Source organism: Trachemys scripta, chromosome 1 (assembly GCF_013100865.1).
Source record: "Trachemys scripta elegans isolate TJP31775 chromosome 1, CAS_Tse_1.0, whole genome shotgun sequence".
Lineage (NCBI taxonomy): Eukaryota > Metazoa > Chordata > Testudines > Emydidae > Trachemys > Trachemys scripta.
Window position 1 is genome coordinate 224551437 of NC_048298.1, and position 20811 is coordinate 224572247.

A 20811-nucleotide genomic window follows, 5' to 3' on the forward strand; every position below is an offset into this window, starting at 1 on the left:
CAGCTACCTTGCATTAGTATTTTGTACCTCCCCCCAGTGCAGTGGATGTCTGTCCGTCTGTCCCATTTCGAACGTGCCCAGCTCGCCAGGCCAGCCTCCCCCAGGGCCCTGACCAGGAGCGTCAGCAGAGCTCGCGGCTCCCCCTGCAGAGCGCCGGGCCCGCCTTCCCGGGCCGGAGGCGGGTCCCACGGCCCCGCTCCTCCCCGCTCGCTGCGCCGTATAAACGCGCCGCTCGTCACCCCCTGGCCCGGGCCCGACGCTGCGGGTTTCGTGGCACTGCTGAGCCTCAGGGCCGTGCGGGGGAGATCCCGGGCCTCCCCGCAGCCGCCGGCGCCGCGGCCATGGTGCTGAACCCGGTGATCGGGAAGCTGGTCAGCAAGAGGGTGGTGCTGGCCAGCGCCTCCCCCCGCCGGCAGGAGATCCTCACCAACGTGGTGAGTCCGGGGCAGCGCCGCAAGGGCCCCCTGCACTTAGTGGGCAATAGAGGGGTCAGGTCACTCGGAGTATGTCTACACTGCAAAGTCTGCACTGCCACCAGTGCTGGCGCTGGGCAGGGGCTGTTTCATTGCCTGGGGCTGCACCCTGTGAGGTGGGAGAGTGCTAGAGTTGCAGCCTGGAAGTCTCCACAGCAATTGACCAGCCCCTGTCAGCTGGCAGCACCGCCCAGTCCCTGTTGTCTAATTGCGGTGGCGACATACACTTTCCAATGCTCTTACAAGGATGCCCAGCCCTGCTTTGCCTTAGCTCCCACATCGCTCCCTGGAAATGCTCCTGCAGCAGCTGGGCTCCTTTGTGCGCAAACAGGAGAGTAGTTTAACAGTCTGCCAAGTGGCCATTATTCCCCTCTTCCCTGTTGTTGCCGTCTTGACATTTTTAAAGCTGAAAGACCTGTGTTTCTGGGTTGATATGTGACCAGAAGAACAATATTTTTAAAATAAATTGCACTTGAGCAGAGTCTTGGGGCAGGAGGCAGGTTATGCAACTGGAAAGTAGCCGCCTGGTGTGGCTGTGGCAAGAAAGCTGAACAAAATGAAGTTCTTAGGAACATACATACCATTGGGTGATGCCAATTCCCACAGATAGGAGGTGAAACTTGTTGGGTCAGGCTATGGGGTGGTCTCAATACATGCAACAAAGGGCAGAGGATGAGGGCTGTTTGGGGTAGGGAATGCATCTAAAATAGTAACATGTTTTCTCTTGTTACTGTTGTCAGCTGTCTGTGAAAGGGGTGCATAAGAATAGAATACACTGTCCCAATGTCTTAGCTGGTGAATTTACAGTTTATATCAGTAGAAGATGTGGCCCTGTTTATTGGTTTTGCATTGCTGCCCTCCAGGACTTTTGGAAAACCCCCATCAAGTGTTAATGTCAGTCATACAGTATTATAGTATCAATGGGACTTATATCTTTTTATTTTTACACTTCATCTAAAGAATTGTGTTGCACACATTTTGATCAATACTTCACATTAACGGTGATGGGTAGAAGTAAAAACAGACAAACAATGCTAGAGTTTTATTTGCGGGAGGTTGTTTGCAGTAGATCACATCACATAATCCCAAAAAAACATTTTCACTTATGCTTTTTCTCAGCCACACTTTCTTCTCCCCTATCCAAACAAACCATAGATTGTGTCTCAGGGTGAAATCCTGTTTTCATTGAAGTCATTGGTGAAACAAGATTGAACCTGTAGTTTGGAGGCAGGAATTAGGGGGAAAAATCCAGAAAGCTAAACAGGTTGCAGTGACAAAACTAATATGTATATTTCTGGCTACATGTGAATGTTTACATTTAAGCATACATTTGATAGTTGTGTTTCAGTTAAATGTTGTATAGCAAAACTCATTCTTACACAGATTTATCCACAGTGCAGCACAAGTAAATGCCAAGATTATATCTACTGAAGACTTCACTGCACAGATCTAATTTACATGGGACGCACACAGATACTACAATGATGAGTGTTATAGAAAACCCTAAGGAAGAGAGAGGTCATGCATTTGTGATTAGGTTGTTACATGCATAGCTGACGAGTAAAATGATTATAAGTACTATAAGTGTAAAACTTTTGTTTGTCATAGATTTTTCTTGCCTTTTATCTTGAGATGTTTGCATATTAAGAGTAAATTCAAAACAATTCAATGCAACAGGGTTTTTGCTTCTCAGATGAAACGCACACAATGGGAATTTAGTTATTTGTTTTTGTTTTAATTTTGATTGCATACTGCTGATGGAATGAGTGAAGTTTGCAATGTTTGCACTAGATTGTTATGTTTGCAATAGATTTGTAGCTCTACAGTTTGTTTATATGTTGTTACCAATATCTATCTTTTTCTTCCTCTCTTGAAGACACTTGGCATTTTATAGTAGGTTAATTTTTAAAAATAAATAACTAGATAGTTTTCACAGATATTTCTCAGATTAGCTTCCACTCTATTCTAATTTACTATTTGCATGATTAAATATAATTTGTACTGTAGAGGAAATGCAACATAAGAATAATAAAAAAGAGCAAAATTCACTTAATCTGTTGCTTTTACAGGTTCCTTCCAAAACACTCGATGATGCTCACTACATTGCCTTTCCTTTGTATATTGTAGGGTCTCCGATTTGAGGTAGTTCCATCCTGGTTTAAAGAGACACTTGAGAAGTCATCTTTTGCAGCCCCTCATGAGTATGCCATAGAAACAGCAAAGCAGAAGGCACTTGAAGTGGCAAATAGAATGCATCTGGTGAGTCTGTCAGCTATTTCAATAGTCAAATTTTGTGTTTGTGTGGTATGTGTTATTCTCACTATTTATTACTGTTATGTGCACTTGTAAAAGTAGTAAGTATACAGGTGCATTTACATCCTTTAAGCAAACAGACACATTTCCCCCTGTGTTACTATTGTGGCAACTACCTGTTGAAATGGGCTAAAAGGAACTCCAGTGCCTTCAGTTTGTGAAAGGCCAAAACAGTGATTACAGACAGCTCTGACAGCTGGCAGAAGCTCTAAATTGAGGTATAATCGCCAAGTCCTGCCAACAGCCAACTATTCAAATTGAGTCTGAGATAGTTAGACTTTGTTCAGGATTTTCAGGCACATAGTGAGCAGAGATGCAATTCTATTTAGGTCCTATGAGGAGATACAGAACTGACCGTCATCGGCATGCCGATGATACTGTAACTAGGGTTACCATATTTCAATAGTGCAAAAAGAGGACGCTCCACGGGACCCCGCCCCAACTCCGCCCCTTTCCCACCCCAACTCTGCCCCTGAGCACCCCACATTCCCCCTCCTCCCTCCCACCCCCCGGCTGCTGCTGTGCTGGGGAAGTTGCTTTGGCCCCCGCCGCGGTGGAGAGCGGCGGGAACCTGGAAAGTTGGAGTCCGGGGAGGAGGCGGGGCCCTTACCATGCCTCCCTATTTTCCCGGACATGTTCGGCTTTTTGAAAATTCCTCCCGGACGGGGATTTGAGGACCAAAAAGCTGGACATGTCTAGGAAAATCCGAACATATGGTGACCCTACCTCTGACACTCACCTCTCCATACCTGTCCCAGGGCCTTCCTTTAAAGGGGCATCCCCATATCAGCAAGGTCTACTTGGAAAAGATAATATTTTCTCCCTTGCGTGGCTGAGCTGGGCTGTGACAATCCAACCCATCATGAGTACTATGAGAAATGGGGCACAACAGTAACCAAGGCAGTGTCATTTCAGGGACTGTATGGGCCTCGGAGTTCAAACAAACAAGCTATATAAAGTCCTTTTCTTTACTGGGAAACCAAATGGAAGTTTTTCTAGAAGGGTATTTTTAGAAATCTCTGTATAATGACAAATTTCAAGCTCCGTTAAATAACTTTTTTGTGAAATGATGCAGAGCACAATTAGTACAGAGACATGAACAGTGAGAGATCCAAGCTGGTTTGCCTGATATGGTGTAAAAATGTGTGTAAGTTTGATATAGAAGGCCTTGCCAAACTAATTATCGAAGCATATGCAACCATCATTGTAGACAGTGACTTGTTTATACTGCTCTATATACTATACCAGTGTTTCTCAATCTGGGAGTCGTGATTTATTTGATCATTTATATGGTAAAAATGAGAAAATAAGCAAATTTTCAGTAATACTGTGCTGTGATACTTGTATTTTTATGTCTGATTTTGTAAGCAAGCGTTTTTTAAGTGAGGGGTACTCAAGACAAATCAGCCTCCTGAAGGAGGTACAGTAGTCTGGAAACATTGACAACCACTGCTCTAATTGACCTGGATCAAGAATGTCTTTGTTTTACTTTCTATTTCTATAGTAAGGCTATTGGGATATCAGCATTAAAATACAGTCTCAGAAGGATTTTTTGAATCATGTTTTTAAGAAATTTCATAAATGGACCACTGCACTTCCCCCAAGTTAATGAGTCTGATGTTTCATTTTTTAAGACCAAAGGTCCCTGCATCTTCCAAGTATTAGAGTGAGTTGTTCTCCAGAAACCCAAAGGTGGAAGTTCATTAGCAATCTATTTGTGTGTAATACATTTTATAGTAACAAATAAAAAGGAAGTCACAACTGGTCTAGTCCAATTTGCTTCCTGCCCTCTAGTCAGGGACATATCTCCCTGCTGTCAACAGTTCTCTCCGGAAACAGCAAAAGAAAGATCCCAGATTAATCTATAAAACTGAAAAGGGTATTCCCAGAAACACTGAGAAAATGAATGCCAAGGGCTTTTGTTATACTTTACCAGGGAGATCAGGAGTGAATGCACCAAACCGAAAACTCACTGCTGCGGAAATAAGCACTCAGGGCTAGACTCTGCTTGGAGACAGCAGAATCTGCTACCATTTGCTGCTCTGAGGTGTACAGTGCCTCACAGAGCTGGGGAAAGGAGGCAAGACCGTGGCTGGCAGTGCAGGAGAGAGTAAGGTGCATCGCTGGCCTCCCCTCTGCGCTGCTATGGGGCCGAGCACTCCCCTCGCCGGGCCCCCCAGGCGGGAGGTGAGGTGACACCCCCCACGTGCCCCAGGCCAAACCGTGGTGGGGTCCCTGTCCCTTTAAGAGCGGGGCTGGGCTGAGCCAAGCTGGCGGGGGTTGGCTCTGCTCCTGGCTGCAGGCTGATGCTGGAGCCTGGGCTGAGAGCCAGGCTCGCTCCAGGCAAGGCTTTGCTGAGGCTCCCCCAGTTCCCCCTGGGCCAGGCCGCCGCACAGTAGGGGTGGGTTGCATGAGGCAGGGCAGGACCTGTCGGGCCGAGGGCTGAACAGGCCTGGGTAGGGCGGTGCAGGGGCTGCTGGACGGGGAAGCTGGGCAAGGGGTGGCACGGCCTCAACCCCCTGGGGCTGCCTGCCCCACAGAGGAGGCAGAGGAGCGCAAGCCGCAGCAGGACCCCAGCCCCTCGGGGGAGGGGATCTGGGGCCAGCCCAGGGAGGCAGGAGCAGCCCCGGGGGTGCTGGGCGCGTGCAGGGCAGAGCCCTAGGAGAGCCCCAGCCCCACGGCAGGCAGTGCTGCAGAGGAGGAGCCCGCGCCCCCCGGCGGGCGAGGGGAGCCCCAGGCAGAGGGAGCCGGGCCGCCCGCACCCACCTCTCGCGGCCGCTCCATGCTGCTCCCAGTACCGCTTTCAGCCAGCACGGCTGCCCTGTCAGCCGCTTTTGGGTCTTTAAATAGCCGTCCAGGGGAAATCCCAGACATTTTTAGCTTTTTACAAATTCCCCCCGATGGCTATTTAAAGACCCAAAAGTCAGACATGTCCGGGGAAACCCGGACGTATGGTAACCCTACTGTAACCCATCATGCCTTGCAGTCTCTGAGTGGCTTCGGAGTGAGCAGTGTGAGCCTTCATAAATGAAGCAAAACAGCTGCCCAGCACACGGCCCTCTGACCTCTTTCTGAAAACAGTGAATTAAGGCAACTTGGTCAGCCTCTCCACTAGTCCCATAGTCAAGCCAATAGAGCCTTGTGATCAATGTTGTCAAAATCCAGTAATAGATTTATTGGCATCAGCATAGATATTAGACTTCTGCCTACTGCCCTAATGTGCTCCACCACAGTGATTAAGGCTGGTTCTGTGCCACAACCAAGCCTGAAGCCCAACTGATTAAGTTAAAAAAAAAAATCCTTATAGGCTGTCATTTGCTACTGGTGTGGATCTGCAAATATTTCCTTAATGACCTTCCTCTGGAAGGGAGGAATAGAGACTAATCCTTTTCTGAGATCGATTCACATATACTGAATGCGCCCTACCAACACCGTTGCCAAATGACACTGTCTGCCAGTGCAAATATTGAATTATCTCCTATGTAAATGATTACACAGATTCATATCTGTTTCTGTCACTTTCTTTTTCTGACTATGGTGTGATATTAGGGGAGTGGATTTCAAACCTTAACAAGAATATAGTGGACTTTAATTGTGGAACAGTATTAACATTTTCCTGCTACTTCATATTTTTCTTAAGTCCATCCAGACGGATTTTGAGCGCTTCCTATGTACAGGATCTAGTTAAGTAGCATATGGATGTAGGTGTACCATTTAAAACTAATTAGAATGTTAGTGCTGTCACTTTCTATTATGATATCAAATCTTACACTATTTCCCAGTAGAGTTCCTATTCTCATGTGCTCTATTAACGCTTACCTAATATTTTAAGACTAGAGCCTTCTCTATTTATGAAAACAAGCTGCCATAAGAAGCAGTAAGTTTATATCAACAGTTGCTTCCATCATGAACAATAAATAAATGTAAGTCTTAGCCATGTTACATCGTAAAATGATAAACTGTAGGGTTAGTGTCTGAAATCATCCAAATGAAATGTAGGCAAGCAAAAAATCCTGGACAACAAGAACACTTTGCAATTTGAGAGCAGGGAGAGGGAAGAAGGAAAGGGCTGAGAGAATTCTATAAAACCAAACCTTAGAACTCCTTTTAATGGCTGGATACATTTAAATTCAGGTGGTTGAGGGGTATGCAAGTACACTTAAGGACATCTGAGTAATAACTCTATAAAAATGGCATTGTGGCACTCATGTTTAATGTGTTTCAATGATTTCCATATCCAATACACTTGGCTTATTACAAAAAAGGTTGTTTTGTAACTGGCAGCCTTGATACTCAACCGGTGCTTGGAGAGTTGAGTTGGGTTCTAATCTTTCCTGGGTGCATTTCATCATCAATACAAGTTCTGCAGGCAAAATCATACCCTCAGTTATTTCTGCCCACAGTCCTTGCTTTCCCTGGTTTTTCACAGATGTAACTGATTACAATTCTGTTAAGGATGCATAGACTTCAGCTCCCTCCTTGATGTATTGATCTAAATACCTTTCAAGTGGTAAATCTACAGCATCTTGAGTTGGATATTCTGGTTTTTTTTGTTTGATTGTTTGTTTTTTCCTTTTTTTTTTTGTCTCCTCATCTTTCCAGAAACACCTTAGAACTCCAGATATTGTTATAGGAGCAGACACTATTGTGGTAAGAGTTTTCGTGTATTTTAGCAGTAGTTTGAATCATGTCTGACCAGTGCCTAAAATTCTCTTGTTGGGGGTTTAACTTCTTAGAAATGTAAAGATGGAAAAGGTCTGACTACTCATCTAGTCCATCCTCCTGTCAATGCAGAATTGTCCCTATGCTATATTTTCTAGTACTTAGACTGGTTTGAAATGTCTCAAATGACAGAGTTTCCACCACTACCTTTATTCTATTTTTTTTTAGACATACTCCCATGTTCCATAATCAGTATCGAGCTTTCTACTATGTTGAAGGAGGCACTCAGTTATTTGACAGCTGTGAGCATCAGGAAACGTGCATCGCCTAAGCAATGCCATTTAAGACCTTTTTAACAGCTAACACAAATGGCACTCTTACTGGTAGTCTCAGCAAAGAGGGTAAAGAATGAATTATGATAGACACTGAATTAGCCACTCACCTCTGCAGATCCTTCTGGCAGTCACAAGGTGGAGGGGAAGCTTGCACTGATAGTGTGTGCTCTCTTAATAAATAGAAGGCTCATGTCTCCAAGATTCTTATTTAGTGCTTTTTATCCATAGGTCTCAAAAAGCTTTACAGAGGAGGTCAGTATCATTATATGATACTTAACATGATACTTTTCAGTAGACTGATGTTGCTGGCAGGGCTGGGTGAAATCATGGTTTGAAAAGTCTGTGTGACTGATCTCAATTTCAGCATATTAGAGATACACAGCGGAGTATTTTTCTTTCTATTTCAGACTGTCGGAAAACAGATTCTGGAGAAACCGGTTGATAAACAAGATGCATATAAGATGCTGTCAAGGTTTGTAGTTTTAAATAAGGTTAAATGAGTTAATCAGGCAACTCTACAATCAGGCAATTCTACAATCAGGCAATGTTTTCTGCAGCAACTGGAACTGCAAAATTCTATAACATTCACGCACAAAGATGCATAAAAGATAACAATATATATGCTCCATGGGGCAAGGACCATCCTTTTGTTCTGTGTTTGTACAGTGTGTAGCATAGTGAGAACTTGATCCATAACTGGGACTCCTAGGCAGTACAATAATACAAGATTATAAAATATTATTACACATTACTACTCTGTACAAGGGATGTGAAATATGGTGTGCTTAGGATCCATCGCTTTGAATTTCCTGATTTGTGTCTTTCCAGAGCCTCAATAACAATATTGCATTAGTATCATTAGGATAAGTTATTTAGCATTTGCATTGCAATTGTTTTATTATTGATTTCCTTAATAATAAAGTTCTTTAACAGTACAAGCATTTGGTATTGGTCCTTTGCCTCTCCTCAGGTGCGATTTGCGTGATGTGTGTACTAGAAGAAAACTAATCAGAAATTCCTTTATTTGGAGCCACATTGTGATCTCCTTGACAGTAGCATTTTTTTTTTGTTTTGATAGAAGTTCACTGAATTTACAGTGGTGTAATCAAGAGCGAAATGTTTGCCTTTTTTTACTGTCCTGTCTTATTCTCCTGTCATATATTGGGGTCCTTAAGTCATCTCAGGCCTTGGCTACACTGGCAATTCACAGCGCTGCACTTGCTGCGCTCAGGGGTGTGAAAAAACACACACCCCCCGAGCGCAGCGAGTGCAGCGCTGTAAAGCGCCAGTGTAATCAGCGTCTGCAGCGCTGCATGCTCGCTCGCAGCGCTGCAAGCTATTCCCCTCGGGGAGGGGGAGTGCGAGTGCGACTACACTCGCGCTTCACAGCGGTGCCGCAGCAGCGCTGCCGCGGCAGTGCTGTGAATCCACGAGTGTAGCCAAGGCCTCAGGCTTCTATTTCTCTCCTTTGAATGTAGTTCAATCACTTGAGCTTAATGATGCCCTCTTCCCCATGTTTCAGACTCATTCTGTTGCTTACCATATGTGAGCTATTTCATTAATGCAATTATTTCTTTCTGCAACTCATCACTTTTAATAAGCACCAATTACACAATACTGTAGCCTGTTACCACGCTAGAACACTTGAATTGATTGTCACTCCATCTCTTAAAGCTCTAATGCTGTTAGGCTGTTATCCTGTCCTCAGGCCTGAAGGTGAAATCAGATTGTATCTCAATCTGAAGAAACCATGTTTGCCTTCCAGGGGCAACTCAGTTACCTACCTTTTTTCCCCTTAAAGGTTTGCAGTTCTGAGATCATGGCAATAAACATTTAAGTAACAGTAAAAAAATGTCATCAAAGTGAATGTGTTTGTGCCAGTTTTGTGAGATGTAAGTTTTTAGTGTAAGACAAATATCAAGATTAGAAGTACATAGTAATAATTCATAAACTAAGAAATACTTGCCTACAGTAGTTATGTGTGGGAGGAGTGCAACTCTGGGTTATTCAGGTGGGACCAGTAAGTGGGAGGTTACACGGTCACATTTTCTCAAGGCTGCCATTCTACCATTTTTAGAATAAAATGGTGCCTTTGTTAAAGAATATGTGAAAAGTCTGCTGATCATTCTTTTGTGTGGCAAACTGCCAGTGACATATGACTTATTGAATATAAGCTGATGAAAGAGACATTCTAATTTAGGAAAAATTCACTGGACAGAACACATGGCCTATGGCTTTCTGGACTCTTTGCTTTGTGGCTCTAATTTAGATTTTGGGCTGATGAATTAGGTTTCTCCATTTGGTGGAGGCGTAAAAAGTAATGGTTGTTCAGAGTGAATGAGTAAGGGCAGAATGTGATATTATCAGGAGACCAAACATATCCCACCAAACTCATGAAGGAGTCTGACTGGAAAGGGTCTTCTGATTTAGTACATAATTTTGCTTGAAATTATACCATGTTTGGTGACTTCCAGAAAATAGTCACTTTTCCACTAAACTTACAAGGATGTTTGTGGATCAGAATTAATATAAACTGTCTTGTGAGTTACATTACTCAAAAAAAAAAAAAAAAAAAAAAAGTCATCCCAAAACTTCTAAAACAAGCATGGATGTGCAATATATTTGAAATCTTTTTTTTTTTTTTCTTCAGGATAATCCCGGTTGGGGTCATTTTGCATCCAGTGCTAGCAGTGTAAACTCGTGTCTCCTATCTGTGTGCTAATTATCATAATCAGCTACACAAACTTTCAAGGGACCAGAATGGACAATTTATATTGAGTAGTTTCATGCTCTACAAGTAGTTTACTTCAATGGGACTACCTAGGGTCGGAGGTACTATCTGATATGAGTAAGGGTATCACAATTCAGTGTTAGGATACTATTTTGTAATCAGACTTTCTAAGAAGTTAAGCTGCCTTGCCTCAGTTTACATTGGTTCTGCTTACACATCTATGAACTGTACAGTTTTTGCTCTTTTTTTTTTTTTTTTTTAAGTATGTTCAATGTTCCATTCAAAGAGGGTAGTTAACTACTCAGAAAAGTAAAGTCCTTTTCATGACAAAATAAACAATATCAATTCAAGCTTCCTGCACTTTCCTGCCGATATTTCTGAGCCATTCTGTGACAGCATCATCCCTAGGCAGGTGCAAGGACAGTTCATTCTCTTTGCTCCTTTGGAGCCTGATTCTGCCACTCTCAGTTGAGTTGAGTGGTACTTTGTTCCATCAATAGCCCAGTTGAAATGAATGGGAATACTGGTGTAGCAAGGTACTAGTATTCCCACTCAGCGTGAGGAAAGGTTGTGTAACCTAGCCCTTCATGGATTATCTTTTTGCTGAAGCTGCCTATCACGATGCCATTTATGATGGTGATGATCCTGTTTTGCTCATGAAATTGACACTTCTCCTCTGGTATAGTAAAATAATAAAACAAAACAAAAATCCTAATTTTACCTCAATATAAATAAACATATTTTAGGCCACTGAACAGCCAGCAGGTGTTAAATGTTTTGGGGACACTAAGCATTGAAAGATTCCAATTACTGTACCAATCCTTCTGCACCATTTTGTGTTTTAGCTCTTCACCTTTGTGAAAGAAAAATCAAAACCCTATGTCCTGTGTGTAAGGATACGAACCAGAGCTGGTATTCTTCTGTGGTGTCCATTGGCTTATTTGTGGAACACTCTGTAAACCTGTGAAATAATAATGCATTAATGAAGAAGAAAGCGACTTTATAAAACTTACATAGTGACTCTTCATTTTTCCCTCATAGGTTGAGTGGGAAGGAGCACAGTGTCTTTACGGGAGTAGCCATTGTTCACTGCAGCAGTAAAGGTAATTGCAGAGAAGTGTACAGATACCTATGTGGTAAAGTTGTATGTTCTTATAGACATATGTTATCTAATTCTACTCTAATTGTGAAGATGGAACCCTTTCATACAACATTTGATTCTGCCACCCTTTCCCATACTGAGGAGTGGATTATCTGTAATTAAATAAAATGAGCAAACAGTACTACAAACAAAACACTATGCTGCACATTAAGGTTGATGAGAGAATGAACCATGTGTGACAGATGTTAGTTGGATCACATAATGCATTACTGAAGGGCGCTCAGATATTACGGTGTTAAGAATGGTAAAAGAGCCTATTAAGAATATTCAGAGTCTGATGAATAAAAATATTCCCCAGAATATTGCATTTAAGAGAGAAGCTTCTGGAGCACACCATTTTTCAGTTAGCAGATCATTAAAAAGCCTGTTACCAAGCATCGTGTTACTGAATGACTGTACTATCATCTTGAAAGGACATCGTCAATGTATGTTTAATAACTTATGCATAATTGTTTTTACTCACTGTTTGTAACCATCTATGAAATCAGTAAGTTGCTTTATGAGAAATGTTAATGTTTTCCATCACTCACACTGTAGTATTTGGATAAAACTCTTATCTCTGATCCATATTGCAGTTCTCTGGCATATTCTGCCAAGAAACTTCCACTGCTGTCAGAATATTAACTAGTGATCTGCAGTGCAGATAAGAGGAGAATATTGCTCTTGGTTTGGTAGGGAAGAAGGATGGAAACTTAATGCTCTATCATTAATTAGGGCCTAGTTTGTTACCAGTATATGTATGTAGGGCAGTATGCTTCAGATCCCTTGGAGCAACCCACATGGGCTCTAATTCCAGCACTCAAAGGCATTTTTCCATGCAGCAAAATCTGCACCTAGTTCTGCACAACTCTGCATTGCAGGTTGCTCACAACCAACTTCCAGCTACAAAAACCAAAAGTGTTTGTGTCGGCTTAAAGGGGGTATTGCAATTCTGCACTACTCTTTACTGCTGCAGAGGAAATGATAGGATAAAAGGGATTGCTGGATGACAGAGACTGCTGCTTGCAGCTATTGTATGTGCCTATATGCACTGCTGCAGTTTTATGCTGCACATTATACCACATTGTGAGTTATAATGGCATTCAGAATGTTAGCGGGGTGACTACTGCATTTATTTTACTCTGTTTTTGATTGCATGTCCACTGAATCTGATTTTGAGCTAGGCAGATTTCTTGCCAGTGCAGGCAATCAACCAGTAGTCATGCAATGACAGAATTAATTCTGGGAGCATTCCATAAAGGGGGAATAAGCTCCTCCGATCCAAATTTTGTCCTACTATGATCTCTCTCTCTCTCTCTCCCTCTCCACCTGGGTAGATAGTTACATGCTGTGAGTCTGCAGAATTAGACAATGTGGGGTTTTACTCACTTTGGCTTTCTTGAATAGATATTCCACTGAACTAGGGAGTAAGCCCTTTTCTTGCTTACTCCTGGGGGAATTCTGCACCAAAAAATAAAAAATTCTGCGCACAATATTTTAAAATTCTGCATATTTTGTCAAAATAACACAATATAATCAAGCTGGTTTCAATTATTTTGGTAATTTATTTAAACTACAATACAATGGATGGAGAATGGGAATGAGGAGCATTGGAGGCAATCACCAAACTCCTTTGTCTAATAGTAATGTAGCTAGTATTGACCCTTTAGTTCTAGTTATTAATCAACAAATATATGCAGCCATATGTTCAGTGTTACATCATAGGTGTCATAGAAATTTCTGTCCATTCCAGCTGAGGAATAAGGAGAGACGGACACAGCTAATCAAGCAAGGAGCCCCGGGCGGGGCGATCCGTTTATTTCAATTGCAATTGGGTTCGAGCTCATAAGTCAGCAAGAACAAAGAAAACACTTACACCAAAGCATTATATGCAGTTGCTTATGATAATCTATTGCTCTATGATTGACCAAAATTTGCCATCATTACCATACATAATTAGCAAGCTACATGTATCTGCCCCTCTTATGACCCCTTATTGTTCATCTATTTGTCCCCTCCTCCTTGCTTATTTTGCAAACTAAGTGGTTAGCTATCTACAGGATGCAGGCACAGAAAGGTCCATTGTCTTTAGGTTTGGAGTTTGGCTACATTTCCTCTTGAAGGAACTTCCTGACTACCTATAGCTTACCCTGCATTTTGTCCTTCTTCTTTCTCCCATGTGTATGTGACAAATTTGCCTCCTGGCAGTTAAGTAGAATAATTTTATATCATAGGCAACTGAAGGGGAAGTGAGGACTGGAGACTCAAACTCACAATTTTTACTGGCTACTGACCATCTCCAAAAAGGTCAGTAGCAAACAGTTCATGGAGCACATTTTGATAGGAAACTTTTTCAGTCCAAACATTTAGACCAGTTCTAATCACTAAAGCACCACACTATCCTTTACAATACGGCTCTGGCAATGTAAAGGAGCCTTAAAATTTTTACACCTGTTTTATGCTCCTGGGGGAATGCCCTAAGAACAATGGGAACAATTCACTAAGCAGACAGGCTGCTGCATTCTGCTCTGCCTGAGGGAACAGAGCCTGCCCCATGTCTACCTCTTCAGAAACACCCCAAAGCCCTGCCCCTCCACGCCGAGCATGCTGCAATAGCGAGCGAGAGGGATAGAGTGTCTCTCTCTCACGCACGAGTGCCCAGCCCCCTCTTCATGGTGATGTATGTGTCTACCAGTTGCTCTGGGTGCCCAAACCAACCTGCCTGCATTGCTGGGGATGGGGCGCATGACCTCTCTTGCAGCTTCCCTTTGCTTCCCCGTCAGAAGTCCTTTTTCTGCAGGGAAGCAAAGAAATCTGCAGGGTCCATGAATTCTGCGCAAACACAGTGACGCAGAATCCCCCCAGGAGTAGCATATCTATACAGGAATCTGGACCTTTCACTGACAAAGTCCATGAATGAAGGAGGCAAGGAAGTAGGTCAGATTTTTGAGACCACTAACCTTAAAAGCATCGCTTTTAAATACAGGCAATCTCTTTTAAATCCTAAAATAGAATGAAAAGTCTGTCTGTATAAGTTTTCTTGGGTGAACAATGTCAGTTGCAGAGTATTTAAAAGGTAAACCATTTATCCAGATTTATTTTATCCTTTAGTCTCATTACTTTCATGTTACAATTTTTTGTTTACAATTGGATTTTTTTGTTGTAGATAATCATCTGGAGACTGAAGTCACTGATTTCTATGAAGAGACAAAAGTTAAATTTGCTGAACTATCTGAGGAGCTTTTATGGGAATATATTCACAGTGGAGAACCAATGTAAGTAGCCTGCTGAAGGCAGCACATCTAACTTGAGTATAGGCCTTAAGACATTGTTGACCTCAAATACGAAGGAAGCAGTATGCCATGTCTTTGGGGGAAATTGGCCGTGTGTATATGCAGTCGTTGATGTGCTGTGTGAAACAAAAAGGAAGTTAATGTTGGCTTCACAACATTGACTAGGATTTGAATTCCCAGGGTGGAAACTCTGAACCCAACCTTTTAAAAACTGCAAGTAGTCTTTTTTTTCAATAGCCCCTTAATCTGAAATCTCAGGCAATGGATGACACAATGGAATTGTGAAGTATTCTGTTTTAGGCCCAGTTTTGGTTTAATTATTGCCTGATCCCAATGAAGATAATTGGAACCCATCTACTGACTTCAGTGAGCAATGAAACAGATGGTTAGTGAGAAAAGAATTAGGCCCTATATGAATATAGTATGGAAAGTTGGAAGAGCCTTAGCTTATCCTTACACTTACATTGAACTCTGTCCTGCATTCTGAGAGGCACTTTCAACTCCTACTGAAGTCAGTTGGTGTTTAGGACATGCAGCAGCTCACAGTAGTGAGGATATAGAGCCAGTTATCATTGCATGTTCCAGTTATGAGTGCACTACCTACAGCAGAACTCTTACAAAGCAGAGAAAACACTTTCTGTCTTGCATTTGTTGTGTATTAATCAGCACTAATAAATGTCCATGTTGAACTAACAGCTTAATCAAGATATACAGAGAGCTGGAAGGAGTCTTTGCTTAGATTTATCTATGAGATGAGTCTTTAACAGCTACAGCTTCTACCAAACAAATAATGGGGCAGGGGCTGCTGAAGGGACTGTAATGTTAGAGCTTCTCATCTCTATGGAAAACTATGCAAACACATACAGAATCAATACAGAAGTGGCTGCACTGCCTTCAGTGGAAGGCAGGCCTGGAATTAATAGGGTTACTGTAGGTAAGGGTTATGGTGTGCCAATTACATGGGGAAATTGACAAACTGTATTCCCATATTAGTTTGACTCTAGCCAGTGCTACTGGGGAGGGGTAGGTAATAAAAAAAAACCCACTAGACTGTAAACCTAATTAAAAAAAATACAATAGAAGGTTTATATTGATACAGAGAAAGATGAAAGTTTTTCTGTTATATGGATTTGTACTCGTCATGATTCATAGATTCCAAGGCCAGAGTGGACCACTGTGATTATCCAGTCTGACCTCCTGTGTAATATAGGCCATAGAACTTCCCCAAAATAATTCCTAGAGCAGATCTTCTAGAAAAACAGCCAATCTTGATTTTAAAATTGCCAGTGATGGAGAATCTACCCACAACCCTTAGTAAGTCGTTCCAATGGTTGATTACCCTTACTATTAAAACATGCATCTTATTTCCAGTCTGAATTTGTTTAGCTTCAACTTCCAAACCATGGTTCATGTTTTGCTGTTTTGTGTTGGACTGAAGAGTCTATTATCAAATATTTATTCCCCATCTAGGTACTTAAAGACTGTAATCAAGTCACCTCTTAACCTTCTCTTTGTTAAGCTGAATAAATTGAGCTCCTTGAGTCTATCACTATAAGGCATGTTTTCCACTCCTTTAATAATTCTCATGCCTCTTCTCTGAACCCTCTCTAAATTATCAACATCCTTCTTGAATTGGGGACACCAAATCTGAAAACAGTATTCCAGTAATGGTTACACCATTGCCAAATAGTATAACCTCCCTGCTCCTACTCGAGATTCCCGTTCATCTATCTCAGGATTGTATTAGTCCTTTTGGCAGCTGATTATTCACCACAACCTCCAAATCTTTTCCAGTGTCATGGCTTCCCAGGATAGAGTCCCCCACCCTGTTAGCATGGCCTGCATTCTTTGTTCCTAGATGTATACATTTACATTTAACCATATTTAAAATGAATATTATTTGCTTGTGCTCAGCTTACCAAACAATCCAGATCACTCTGTATCGGTGAACTGTCCTCTTTGTTATTTACCACTCCCCCAATTTTTGTGTCATCTTCAAACTTTGAGTGATGGTTTTATGTTTTCTTCTAGGACATTGATATAAATGTTAGAGTGTAGGGCCAAGAACTGATTTCTGTGGAACCCTACTACAAACACACCTACTTGATAACGATTCCCCATTTACAGTTACATTTTGACATCTGTCAGTTAGCCAGCTTTTAATCTGTTTTAATGTGCTCCATGTTCATTTTATATTATTCTAAATATTTAATCAAAATGTCACGCAGTACTAAGTCAAACACCTTGCATCAACACTATTGTGTTCATCGACCAAAATTGTAATTAATTAACTTTGACATGGATTGAGTAAAATCCTAAACAATTGCACTTTAACTAGAGGTAGTTTTTTGTCTCAAAAGTGTGATCTGTTTGTTTTTTATTCTTCTGGGGAAAGTCATACCATTCAGGTAGTGCTTTCTTGGTGTTCTCATTAAAAATCATGCAGTGGATCAGAGTTTGAGACTAATGGAGTCTTTCATCTCCAAGTCAGTATGGGCTGAACCCTCTGGTGGTGTGAGGTTGAAAAGTCTTTCTGGTGCTGAGAACCTTCTAAATAATGTAATAGGCTTATTGACAGCTCTGAAAAGAGCAGCATTGCTGTGCTGTGGAGAAAGCTTTTTCCAGCCATCTTTGGATACATGGAATATCACACAACGAGGCATCTTGTAGAATGTCAAAAGTGGGAGGGAAATAAGAGATGAACCTTCTTGATTTGGAGAATAACCCTTCATATTTCTAAATCAACTAGGCCATTTTGTTTTATTCAGCTGACATTTGTAAATTCATTTTAATCTGTGAATGCCATTAACATTCCCTCGAGAGACAAGATGTTAAATAAAATTGAACCTAGCACAGATCCTTAGTCTTTACAGTCCATCAACCAGTATCAGGCCTTGTGTGTCCTCCCTTTTATCCAAGCCTACTTGAATGAGGTTTTCAGAAAGATTTCAGGAGACACTTAAATGCTTTATTAAAATTCAGTTGTATTAGGTTTGCCATGTTCCCTCTTCTTCTCCCTCCACTTCCCCTCCCCCCACACCCTCCACTAGTTAGCCAGCATTCTTAGAATGTCATGAGTGTTCATGGAGACAGGTGGGTTTGTATAAAATTTAACTAGCACTAATCAGTCCAAGGCTTGGGAAGTGAGAAATCTAAAGAAGCTATGGCGCTTACACATTATGTATCTATAAAAGAATTGCCAGATCTGTCACATAGCCCAGTACTGCATGATTTTGAATCCATTATATTACATATACTCTAAACCCAGCTATGGACCAGATCATTGGTCCCTGCGCCACACCCCTTCAGCTACCTCTGCAATACCATGCCCAGGAAACTGTGTAGAACCAGCTCTATACAACTAGGTCTACACAATCTATTCCAGCCCTCTGCTAGCATAGGAGCTGTGTTGAAGGTAAAAGGGTAAGTCTCCAGAGTGCCCTCTGGGGTTGTTACTTTTAGCCTAAGTAAGTTAGTGCAGCCTCAGAGCTTGTGTTAGGAGCTGAGCTGGCCTCCAGCTGACTCTGAGATTGGGAGAATGCAAAGGTGATTTTGAGCTATATTTGTCCCAGTCCTCTAGGGTGCTGCAATAAGCGTAGCTCAGCTGGATCTGAAGATTTGGCTCCATAACTCTTAATTTCCGGTCTTATGTTTAAAACCTCAACCCTCATGTTACATTGGCCTTGCTTTTAATTAATAATATAATCACATTTAGTAGGATAAGAGGAACCAATGTAAATTTGACCCAAACAGGAATAATTAAATCTAGGGCAGGAGCAACTTGTTACAAAAAATAAGATGATCACTTGGGCTGTGTGGGGGAAAAAAATATATATTTTTTTTAGAGTACAGATTAGCAGAGAAATTCCCAGTATGCTTTTGGGAACTCTGATTTAGTGAACTAATCTCCCTTGACTATGCGCTGATGAGAAAGATGAGATTTGAGGGGCAAACTACAGTAACTCCTCACTTAAAGTTGTCCCGGTTAACATTGTTTCGTTGTTACATTGCTGATCAATTAGGGAACATGCTCGTTTAAAGTTGTGTAATGCTCCCTTCTAACATCCTTTGGCAGCCGCCTGCTTTGTCTACTGCTTGCAGGAAGAGCAGCCCGTTGCAGCTAGCTGGTGGGGGCTTGGAACCAGGGTGGACCGGCAGCCTCCATATCAGCTCACCCTATCAGCTCCCGCTCCCCTAAGTTCACTGTGCAGCAGCTGCCTGCAGTTCAGCTGTGTCCCTCCTCCCACTGCCATGTGCTGCTCCTGCCCTCTGCCTTGGAGCTGCTCCCCGAGACTCATGCTGTGTGGTGGGGAGGGAAGGAAGAGGGGGGCTAATGTCAGGGTGTCCCCCTCTCCCCTGCTCCTGCACCCTGCTTACCCCATCTTCCATAGACCAGCGGGGACACACCAGGGCTCAGGACAGAGGGAGCTTGCAGCAGCTGCGGTCGCAGCAAGCTGATCTAATTAACAAGGCAGTGTACTTAAAGGGGGATGCACATATCTCCCTCCATTCCTGCTGCCTTGTAAAGTGAGAGAGTTAACCCTCAAGGGCTCAGCCAATTGCTAGTTCATCATTTAGCAGTAAAGGAAATATCCCACCCTCTGACTCCTCCACCTCAACCAAGCTTGGTGAAAAAAAATTCCCTGGAACCTAACCCCCTCATTTACATTAATTCTTATGGGGAAATTGGATTCGCTTAACATCATTTTGCTTAAAGTTGCATTTTTCAGAAACGTAACTACAATGTTAAGTGAGGAGTTACTGTATTGGATTTTTAGATAGAATTTAAGGCTTAGAATGAAAAATCCAGGTGTTGTGATTATGGCTTCTGGAAGAGTGAGAGAGCATTGCTGAAGCACACCTGCAGCAGAACTGCTGCTGGGAGGAATTGGACAGCACATGTTAGCTGTTCTTTCTGCTACCAGACTCTTGTTAATTCACAGCGAGAGATCCAGGTGGGCTTCTGGGGGTCAAAAGTTCACATAAACTATTCTGCTCCTGTCTGAGACAGATCAGACTGAAAACTGTATACCTGAGAGGAGGGGAAGCATCTACTCTGGGTTGGTGTGGGAGTAATTGACGATACCAACCTACAAATTACATGCAAACCAACGGGTGCCCTGGGAGGAGGAAGTCTTTCATTCATCCATCTTTTCCTGTGTCTATTTATATAGGCTAAAGCAGTCCTTTACTGAAGAACTTGTTCGGACATTACTTATGCTCCAACTAAGAAGCTTTTTCTTATGAGGGTCCAGCTTCATGATGTTGTGGCCAACTTAGTCATTACACAGAATACTAAAAAGCAAAGCGACATCTGTATTATTGACGATTGCATCAAGTTGCTGGTGACATGATGGACAAAAAACCCCAACAACCCTGTAATACAAAGATTGGCTTAATCAAAGATTGGCTTCTGATATTTACTAGACCTCTCTGAGCCAGGGTCTAAATCTACAAGCATGAAGCAGATATAAAAAATGACGTGGAAAGCACTGTCCTGGGGAAGCATGTTGGTGATGAGCCCAGCTTCCCTCCCAAACTTCTGGAAAGGTTGCTGAAATGGCTCCTGGAGCTGTCTGTCCCTGGATTCTCCACAGGGACTTTTTCATATCACTCTCTAAGTAGTGGACAAATAGGAAGCCTCCCAATCTTTTGGCTGCTGGTGGGGAGAAAATAAAACGCTGTTCTCTCCCTCTTTGGTTTCCCCCCTGCTCTTCTTCCCACCCTGGAGCTTCCTAGCTGCTGTGAGTGACTTTACTATCTCCTTCCCCCAGCTGTCTGAATGGTTTTGGGGGGGAAGGGCTGGGCCTTAGCTATTCTATACCTTCTGGCTTCTGTGACATTACATAGGGGGTCCTATCTG

At 42.4% G+C, this 20811-nt stretch overlaps 1 protein-coding gene across 4 annotated transcripts in view; it reads left to right on the plus strand.

Moving 5' to 3' along the window:
- Positions 1-302: 302 nt before the first annotated feature.
- ASMTL (acetylserotonin O-methyltransferase like) overlaps positions 303-20811 on the plus strand; it is a 56696-nt gene continuing 36187 nt past the window's right edge. For 3 of the 4 annotated variants that reach the window (XR_004643988.1, XM_034757609.1, XM_034757622.1), the window contains exons 1-6: positions 303-434; positions 2601-2732; positions 7389-7436; positions 8191-8255; positions 11556-11617; positions 14822-14930. Coding sequence is in view for 3 of the 4 variants with exons in the window: in XM_034757609.1 (XP_034613500.1) it covers positions 342-434; positions 2601-2732; positions 7389-7436; positions 8191-8255; positions 11556-11617; positions 14822-14930 (509 nt within the window). In the remaining variant the exon portion in view is untranslated. The remainder of the gene's footprint in view (positions 435-2600; positions 2733-7388; positions 7437-8190; positions 8256-11555; positions 11618-14821; positions 14931-20811) is intronic. The other variant, XM_034757630.1, reaches the window with a different exon arrangement.